Source organism: Protobothrops mucrosquamatus, unplaced genomic scaffold (assembly GCF_001527695.2).
Source record: "Protobothrops mucrosquamatus isolate PMUCROS unplaced genomic scaffold, P.Mucros_1.0 scaffold304, whole genome shotgun sequence".
Lineage (NCBI taxonomy): Eukaryota > Metazoa > Chordata > Lepidosauria > Squamata > Viperidae > Protobothrops > Protobothrops mucrosquamatus.
Genome location: NW_015386646.1, coordinates 762,502 through 772,878, shown reverse-complemented (window position 1 = coordinate 772,878; position 10,377 = coordinate 762,502). Strand labels below are relative to the sequence as shown.

At 37.4% G+C, this 10,377-nt stretch overlaps 1 protein-coding gene across 1 annotated transcript in view; it reads right to left on the bottom strand.

The window, feature by feature from the left end:
• Positions 1-1,167: 1,167 nt before the first annotated feature.
• The window catches only part of PRKAA2 (protein kinase AMP-activated catalytic subunit alpha 2), a 21,791-nt gene continuing 12,581 nt past the window's right edge, over positions 1,168-10,377 (bottom strand). The window contains exons 4-9 of the mRNA XM_015815027.1: positions 9,415-9,559; positions 8,015-8,102; positions 7,327-7,551; positions 4,626-5,127; positions 3,161-3,287; positions 1,168-1,501 (exon numbers count right to left, since the gene is read on the bottom strand). Of these exons, the coding sequence (XP_015670513.1) occupies positions 1,266-1,501; positions 3,161-3,287; positions 4,626-5,127; positions 7,327-7,551; positions 8,015-8,102; positions 9,415-9,559 (1,323 nt within the window). The 3' untranslated portion in view covers positions 1,168-1,265. The remainder of the gene's footprint in view (positions 1,502-3,160; positions 3,288-4,625; positions 5,128-7,326; positions 7,552-8,014; positions 8,103-9,414; positions 9,560-10,377) is intronic.

Below are 10,377 nucleotides of genomic sequence, written 5' to 3'. Positions count from 1 at the left end.
TCAAAAGAATTGTATTAAAGTGATTTCTGAATCTGAATGGTTGCCAGCATCTGGGTTTGGGGGATTTTGCAGTGAATCATTTAGTCTGATTCATCCCCAAGGACATTTTTCTACTGGGATGAGAAATAGGTATAATGTACAATCCAGTAGCAACAACGATGTAATTAAAAATGTGTTGAGATCAGATAGGAGTTACTACCTAATAACTGAATTAAGAGATGTTTCTGTATTATTTGTCCCTTGCTACCTCTAATAAAAGTAGTTGCTTTATTTAATTTTACCACAATGTCACAAGAATCGCTTTATAATGAATCATCTAGCTCAGATTTGGAGACTTCTGATGCTCCAGGTGCTTTCTTCTAGATCTCTGCTCTTGAGTCAGCAAGTCTTGAATCCTGTTTTACACTGTTTAGGAGGTAGACTGCAATAAATATTTCAGATGAATCCATGGAGTAGGATAAAAAAGCACTATTGACTTCCAAGCGTTCCAAAAGCATTTCCATAGAAGAAAAAAAAGTATATGAAGTTTGGCCAAGCTTGGCCTGTCATAATATATTTCCAAACTTAAATATCTAGGTCTAAATTATAATTATTTAAAATCTGATATCAAAAAAAATTGCACTTCTCGCTGAGCTACAGTCCTATCCTATGGGTGATTTTTGCATGTGATAATACATGGAAGAACAGCAGAGACAAACCTTCCTTCCATGAGTATAACCTAAATTAATTCTATCTAGGATTCTATTGCTTTTGTTTTCTAAAGTAAGTTTTTATTTTTTAAAAAAAATCTTTGATGGTCAAGCTTCCAGGAATATTATTGCACTGTTCATTCAATATGGCGTGAATTTATGGATTCTTCAATTGTAGAGATTTTTCAGATTTTTGGCAGCAGTGCAGCATCTGATTTTGAATGGCAGCTACTAGAATCCAATAGCTACCAGCTGTTGGCTGAAGTCCTCAGTCTTCACATCTGTTAAGCACTAACTCCACTGCTCATCATTTCTACCATACTTATGAAATAACATCAACAATCCCAAATTCCTGGCAAAAATACAGCAAAATCTGCAGATAGATTTACTTTAAATTGAACACCTTTGTCTTCTCTCCTAAATATATGAAGTATTTTCTGGGTACAGAATCTGATATTTGTACGTCCAAAATGAGACTTTCTTTGCCACGTGCCGTGCACTCCTGACTCAGCTTGAGTACAAGGTTTACCAAGGTCTATGCTCACCCACTGAAATCAAGCCTCTGAATGATACCTGTCAGCCAGCCAGAGCCATAATGAGACTGGCACACATTTCAAAGAAATCCATTGTATGGCTCCCAAGGCGTGGGGTCACAGAGGACATGCTCCCAGTCAAAGAGCCAGTAGGGGACCCAGAAAGTGACTGGCAATCAACAGTGGCGGAGTCAAGACTTAGTCTTGGTCTGTGCAAACGAGCTGCTGAGCTTGAGCGTTGAGGTGTAGAAGAGCCCGATCTTTGTTCCACGACATCATCTTAAAAATACAGAGAAATGATTTAAAGCAACATCTTGAGCTGGCAGGAGGCTAAAGTTTCCCTCTACTCTTCTGTTTTACTCCTAGTTTACCTTTTATGATGCTGGGCAACTCACCTAACAAAGGCTGGTTTGAAGAATAGACTGAGGTAAGCTCCTGCTCTTATTTTATACCTCTTTCTACTCATGATCATCCTCACCATCATCACCCTCCTCCTCCTCATCATCATCACCATCATCATCCCCATTTCCATGAAATGGAAGCAGCTTCTACCAGCGGCTTCCTACACAATCTCCAAACATCTCAGTCAATAGTCTCCTGTAATTCCCCATTCTCTCTGTAAAGTCCTAGACTTCTAATGTCTTCTTGAAAGAAGGAGAAGGAACAATTACTTATGCAGCATTTCTATGCTGCATAAGTAATTGTTTTAATTGCATTGCTACTCTTATTTCTTTCAAGTCATGCTTTTCTTCAAATATTTCACCATAATTATGCCTCTTTTATGCTGTCTGTGGAGATTCTCAGTCATCCAGGTCACGGTTGTGTCAAAGGTGCTTTTTCAAGAGGCAACTGGATGTTCTTGTTTTTCTTTGAAGACGTTTCGCTTGAAGAAGCTTCTTGGATGAAAGTCCAGTTGCCTCTTGAAAAAGCACCTTTGAGACCACTTTTATGCTCTTCACTATTCTAGAAACCTGACCCTTTCCCTTCACCTTAAGTGGCTTGTAGCTGTCTTCAAAACTACTGACAGCTATCTCAACTTCAATCCCAATCTCAAGCAAAATGTTACATGTCCAAGAATAAAATCATACATGCATTTTCCATTAAGTTCAGAGTCACCTCAGATAAATCAGTGTCTTTCAAACTAGGCAGCTTTAAGATGTATGGACTTTAATTCCCAGAATTCCCTAGCAGCACGCAGGGTTGCCCAATTGCCAAGTTTGAAAAATACTGAGATAACTCATATAAGAGTATGACTTTGCTTTAATTTATAAATAGTTACTGAAACTGGACTGAATTTTCACAAATTTTGATCACTAGTTTACAAGTCTGGGAAAGTAGTGTGTATATCTTTTATGAATCAATTTTATGAGCAAACTGTATGCATAAACATTTCTCTAATTTGTTTTAGCATCTAGAGTTTAGACATCTCACTGCATCCAAGAATGTGGGAAAATCACAAAGGGTAAAAAGAAAACCAAGGAATTGAGGTGTTTTTTGGAGATAATGAACTGAAAGTGATACTAATGATATAGTTTCAACTAACAGAAACAAGAATAATGGAATCATCTGGGGTAGGGGGGTGGGGGGAAAGGAAATTCATCACTTGTGGAGAAAATGCTGTTAGGGGTTCAGAAATGGTCTGTGATCAGAAAAGGCTTGCAAGAATATTTCCTGCTGAGGGATTATTATGAATCTTGCAAGAAGCAGAAATCTTTCTTTTTACCCACATGTGTCATTAATCTGTCACAGTTAATACCAAGTGATGAGAAATGGACTGAAGAAGTGTTGCTAAACAACAATTGTTCTGACTAGTAGAATCACAAAGTAGGTATAAAGTGTGATGGGGGGAAAGAGAAGAGAGAGCTATTTTGAGGTTGTTGGTTTTTTTTTTAGTCTTCCTTCAAGCTTGGAAGTATTTCTGCAGTATTTCCTACATACCATCGATGCTTTTAAAGTCCAAGAGATAGCTGCGACTGTCCACCTGATACAGCTGCAAACTCATTTTCATGTAATTTCCTGTAACTGGATTTTTTCTACGCACCCGAAGATGATAGGCATTCACCACCTAAACACATAATCACCATTTGAGAAAAACATAATTGTGGAAAAGGAAAAAGAATTTTAATTTCGTATTTCAAAAAAACAATTTCACACAAAACGAAGGAATGTAATCTCAGACATTTCTCTTCTGTAATATATCCAGTTCAGTTCAGTGGCATATGCCTTTCAGGAAACTGAAAAATGCATCTTAACTTAGTTTAATCTCAGTGCCACAGTTTGAGAAAAAATATAAATAGGATTTTCCATAATTCCGCAAAAAACTATCAAATAACATTTCCCTAGAGATTTTATAAAAGTCTCTTAACAGAACCTTCTTTCGATTTCTTAACATTAGCATTTTCTGTTCTAGGCATTGCTAGTATAGATTAGAGACAATGAAAGATAGTTGAGAAAGATAAGTCATTTATTCTACGTGAAAATTCTCCAACCAGCTTGCTTAATTATAGCTTTGTTCATACAGGAACTTTAGCAAGTTGCCACCCTGCATTGAGATACATGTTGTTGGGAGATGGATGGTTTAGAAATTTGATAGATGATAGACAGACAGACAGACAGAGAGACAGAGAAAGAGACAGACAGACGATAGATTAGATTAGATTAGATTAGATTAGATTAGATAGATAGATAGATAGATAGATAGATAGATAGATAGATAGATAGATAGATAGATAGATAGATAGATAGATAGATAGATAGATAGATAGATAGATAGATAGATAATAAAAAGTTAAGCTTTCCTGGACAGATTATGGATTTTAAGACTTAGCTCTCTAGGAAGAAAAACTGCATACCAAAATGTAAAATATTACTCGGGGGCAGTCTGTATGTGCTATTAAATATTATCCTACAGGGGAGAAAGTCAGGATGAACAGAGATGAAGAAATATGCTGCCTCTGCTCAGGCTCTCTGTCCATGAAATTTTAATCAATTAGACAATATGTTTAAGTTATATTTGAGCTTTATTCCCATGTGATACATGGCATATATAATTTTCAACATATAAAGAGCCTGATTCTTCATCAGAAGCTTTCAATGAACATATATAAAAACTATAGAAAAGGGATTCTTTTCCACTGCATTTATCAGGCAGTGGAACACAAATGCTAGTGAATGGATTGGCCATCTCGTCTGTAGAAGCTGCAATGGTTGGAAATCCAGGTCAGCTGCTAAATTCCTGGGTTGTGATCATGTGACCTTGGAGGTCCTGCGATGGTCAGAATTTTGAGGACACTTTCAAAGGTAGCATTCACATGCTTTAAATTAAAAGGTACATAAGTACATAAAATTCATGGATTACTCATCTGAAAAGCTTTCAAGAGCCACATGGCACTGCTATTCTTACCTTCCACTCAAAATCCAGATGTTTCATGGCCCGATAAACTTCAGCCATGATATCGTAAGGCTTGCTTTGACTTCGTATTCCTAAATGCCACTTGGCTTTTTTCACAGTCAATGATTTTGGCTTAGTGGTGTTCAATGCATCCAAAGAGCTTTTTGCTTTGGGACTATCTGCAACTAGAGGAGGCATTCTTTCTGGATGAGGTTTCACTCCTGGGGGGATATGCATAGAGTCATCCATAAAAGAGCCACTGGGTGGGCTGGAAGCGAGGTAGAACTCACTGGCCTGATTCATGATTCGCCTGTTGTCAATGATCAGGTGATAAGCTACCGCAAGCTGGTCTTGAGGATCTCCACTGTACAAACTGGCCATCACTTCTGACTCGGTGCATTCAAATTTCTCACAAACTTCCCTCACAGCATCATCATCCATGACATTGGCATCATATGATGGATCTTCTGGGAACAAATAACTGGGCAGATCTTGTTTGAACCATTCGTGCTCTCTAGAAGAAAATAAAAATGTTACTCGTTACAATAATGCCGTTTTTAATAGTGTATTAAAATCTCTTTCAATCTCCCAAATGTTTTTCATCATGTAATGTAACTTTTCAGAGCATTTGGGGCAATTGGAAAGTCTTTTTGAGATTACTTGATTGTGGTGAGTAGCAAAAGTGCTATTGTTGTAGTACTTCTACTTATTATTATCACATTATCAGATATAATATCCCATATAGTATGTCCAAACTTTCTTATATGAAAAGGTTTCTGCCTAAGGTCTCCCATGAGAATTTAACTGAACAATGAAAACCCAGAAATACTGTAGAATGCTGGAAAGGTGACTATATATATATGAAATAAAATAAGGTGATCACCAGGATAAAATCATAAACACAAATATTTAATCTACAAAACCAAGCTTTTGTCGGCCACACTACCGATATCGTCAGGGTATAAAATGCTGTATCCGGGAGTCCGTTTTTATGTGGCTGGCTGCCTCTGCACTTTGACCCTGGATCGTTTTTAAAGTTGTCCTCTCTTCTCCAATTGCTGTTGGCGTGTCTTGTGAATGACTCGGCAATAGAATTACAGCCCCGATCAACGGGAGAACAGGTGAGTAATAGCGAGCGCAAACGGGATGGGTACCTCCTGCGCTCTCATATATGTACTGAGAGGGCAATGAGGGTAACAAGTAGTGGAGCCATTCCAAAGACACGCCCGGTTAGCAACCCATTAACACACACAGGAGCTCACCCGTTAGCGAGAGAGAGAAGGGGGGGGCGATAAGAAACAGGAACGAGACGACCAACCCCCAGGAGTTTACACACGGGCAAGGAAAGCAACAGGGCTGACAAATAGAAGAACAGAGCTTGAAGCACACACGCTAGATAGCGCAGCAATTACAGAGGCAAACTAAGATGAATGAGGGGGTGGGGAGAGACAACGGGGAGCGGATGAACAGCGGATCTCCAGGCACCCACACACGCACAAAGAAAACAACAGCAATTGGAGAGGAGAGGACAACTTTAGAAAAGGCCCCTTTAAGAACTACACAGCCGATGCTAATGAGCGGACCAATGACCCGATCCAGGGTCAAAGCGCAGAGGCAGCCAGCCACATAAAAACGGACTCCCGGATCCAGCATTTTATACCCTGACGATGTCGGTAGTGTGGCCGACGAAAGCTTGGTTTTATAGATTAAACATTTGTGTTTATGATTTTATCCTGGTGATCACCTTATTTTATTTCACATTATGTGTATACCCAGGATTTGTGTTTTTAATACTATTAAGGACACACACACATATATATAACATTTAATCATCTTATAACTACATTAATGCAAGATCCCTCCATCTCCCTGAGGATTTTACTGAAATGCTATCCTTTGCAAGAAAGAAATGAAAACAATTTCTTTTCCATCAAATTAAGTTAAAATTGTAAAACAAACCAATCCTACAAGAGAAAATGTTTAATGGTGATAACAATTTTGTATGCTTGCACAACGTGTTCAGTTTTAATGGTCAGAGGCTTATGATGCCTCAGGACTGATTCATGTGTTCTTGATAAGCTTCTAGATATGAAAAAATAATTGTGGAATATACTAGGCAAGAAACTCTTGAATCCAAGGAAAAGGTAAACTTTAACTTGACAGATCTAGAGTTCATTAATATTAAAGAGATCCCTTGTATCCCCCAACAGAACATATATGCACAATCAATAGTTCAAATCATATATTGTATGAAGGTTTCAGAGTTTTGGAATGTGGCACACCTAGAGATATTGAAATAAGGCTGAAACAAAGGATAGAAATCCAATCCATGCAGTGGCGTAATTGCTACAGAGTATCATGAATTAATTAAGGCTCTTATATATATATATATTATGTGTTTTTTTAGCTAAACAATTTTGCAGCTTGTTAAAATGTACCTTTATTACATGAGATTTCATTTACACGCTATTTTATTATTCAAGATTATTTTAAATCTCATCTCAGCTTTTCTCATATCTGTTTATGAAGACTCCAAATTCAATTTATTTTAATTAACAACTTTCAGTCTATGTTTAATCAGATTGGAAATGATTGTCCAATCTCTTTCTACTATCAAATTACACAATGAACGCATTTTTCCGGCAATCCTCTTCTTTCTTACTTTAGAAAAATGTTAATCAAGCGGCCTGTTAGAATTTTGGCACAGACTTACCGTATGTCCTTGATGGTGGCTCGTTTGAGTGGATCAACCTGCAGCATATGCATCAGCAGGGTTGCTATTGAACGATTGAGGTATTCAGGAATGTAGAAGACGCCTCCCCGGATTTTTTTAAACAGGGTTGGAACATGATCATCATCAAAAGGAAGAGTCCCACAGAGAAGAGCATAAAGAATAACACCACAGCTCCAGATATCAACTTCTGGGCCAGCATACAGTCTGAAGAAAAATGTCATTAATCTATTTCTTAATATAATATTAAATAGTTCGGAAAAGAAGAGGAAAGCAGTGCTAAATAATTGCCTTCACTCAAAATGATGATGGGAAATTATGGAACCTTCCTCCTCCTTCTCTTGATCATTTTGTGTTGATACCTCTCCTCTTTGATCTCTCTTCCACCTTCTCCAAGTATCCCTGAATATATTCTTTAGCACTCCAAGTGGTCGATACTTAGCAACACAGTACAGAAGAATCCATTTGGTAATGTTTTGTCAGCTAAACTGAAATAAAATTTTTCTTCCTATTGGTCGACTCATGGTATCTGCCACCCTCTTTTTAGACTGTTGTTTCTTTTTTAAAAATAAAATCATGTAACTCTCATTACTTAAATTAATAACATAAACTATTTTTTTACTTCATTCCCCAAACATTTCAACATGCAATCATTTCCTTCATCTTTTACCTTCCGGAGATTACTTCTGGTGCTGCATAGTTGGGTGAGCCACAACTGGTTCTCAGGAATTCACCATCTGACATCATATTGGACAGCCCTAAAAAAAGAAAACTTTTTAGGTATTCACTATATAGATGAAGCAAAAAGGTGTCAGGCAGCGGAACTTTAACTGGGAAATTACAGTGAGAATAAAAATAGAATAGAATAGAATAGAATAGAATAGAATAGAATAGAATAGAATAGAATAGAATAGAATAGAATTACTAGCTATAAAATAACAAAACAATCCTAGAGCTATGCTACTTTTTTGCTTACGAACTAAACAATCACCAAGTAATACATTATGATTGATTATGGTTTGCTCCATGGTGTGGATGTCGGCTTCTTCTAGACATTTCCTTCATATATATGTATAGAATATCATTTTTTTCTACAGACTCTTGCATCCAAATTAATCCTACCTATAATTAAATTTTGCTCACAGAGACCTAGAGGAAAAAGTTCTGGATGTCCAGACAAACAGATCTAAAACTTTGTATTTTATACCTGACCTGGAATACTGTTATTTATCTAGCATGAAGATGAGCATTAGTTTAAGTCAGAGGTCTCCAACCTTTTGGGTACCAGGAACTGGTTCCATGGAGAAAAGATTTTCCACGGACCAGAGAGCACATGGGTTTGTGTGCTGCTTGCATCCCATAGATAGGGCTTTGCTTGTTTGTGCAGACCGGTTGCTTGCATGCCATGGCCCGGTATTGGTCCACGGACCGGGGGTTGGGGTGATATATTTCTATATTCTGCCATTTCTACTTGAAGGGGCAGTAAAATAGATGATAGGGGAAAAAATGAAAGTTATTTATTTTAAAAGTACACATACTAGTTTGTATTTAAGAAAACCAATTAGTTATTTTGCTCACTTAAGACTGGTGGAATGACAGACACTAGAGCAGATGATTTTGTAAATTTATTTTCTTCATTGGGGTGGGAAGGTAAAGAGAGATATGGGTAACACCTGCCACCAGTGATAATTCACCATGTATTTTCCAATGAAGTTGTTAACAATACCAATTTAGTTAACAATACCAAGTTCACCTGGCTGAATAATACTCCCCATAAAATAAATAATAGAAAAAATACTTGTTCTAAAAATGGCTCAGAATCTGCCTGGAATCTAACTTCCTAATTTTGTTGTTGTTCTATTGAAAACCTTTCAGCCAACCTAGAGTTTACTACCTTGGAGAAGATGAAGCCAATGTTTTCAATGAAAAGAGCTCTTCACAGGAATGCAGAGGCTTCTAATGGCGATGGAAAATAACACTGAATTCCCTGAAGGATGTTAACATTGACACCGTCCAGGGGGAATGGCTCATAGCCAATTACATTTTTGGAATGCTATTAGGGTCACATACCAAAATCAGCTATCTTGGCATTCATGTGTGCATCCAGCAGCACATTCTCCGGTTTCAAATCTCTGTGAACCACCATATGCCTATGGCAGTAATCCACAGCTGACAGAATTTGCTGGAAGAGGCGCCTGGCTTCAGCTTCTTCTACCTGCAACAACAACAACAACAACAACAAAAAAGCAAATAAATGCTCTAGAATTTTCTGTATGCCACTCAACAATGCAGGAATCATCTCTTGGATGAGCCACAAAACAAATTTAGAATTACAGTACGGTTAATAGCACCAAATCGAAAAACAACAAGAAGAGGAGTTATTCTTGCAGAGTTTCTGAAAATTAAGGTTGTCAAACCTCTCCTCACCTGATTCATTCTGGATATATCCTGTATGCATTAGATCACTTCACTAAGAGACCAGACTAGAGGAAATACTTAACTTTGTATTAAATTTAGATATATTTTTTTGTCACAAAGTCTAGCCCTTTTAACAGGGGTATATATTTTCTATGCATCCAGGAAACTGAAGGAACAGTGAGAAATTGTCCACATGAGTGAGTCAACTCTATCCATTTTGCAGCATTGCTTGCATGCACACATCAGAACAAGCCTGGTGCTCCTACAGCTCGGTTCCTGTCACATTTTATGTTAAAAAAAAACTAATGTAAATTTTCAATATGAGCTCTCCATTCATTTTATATGTGGAAATAATAATAAAAAAAAATTACATCCTCCAGTATTCTGAAGTAGAACTAGTAGACGAAGAATAGAATGAACAGAGTACCATAATGGTAGAAAAGACTATTGCACACTGGTCTATAGGTGTGTGAGTTCACATTTTAAAAACATGTTATTACACATAAACCCCAGAAGCAATACCCAAAGGGTGGAGTGTCAGCAAAGGTTGGTTTAAGTCAATTTTTTCTAAATGATGCATCTGCAAAGAGAAGTTAATTTTCACACAAGAGGCAT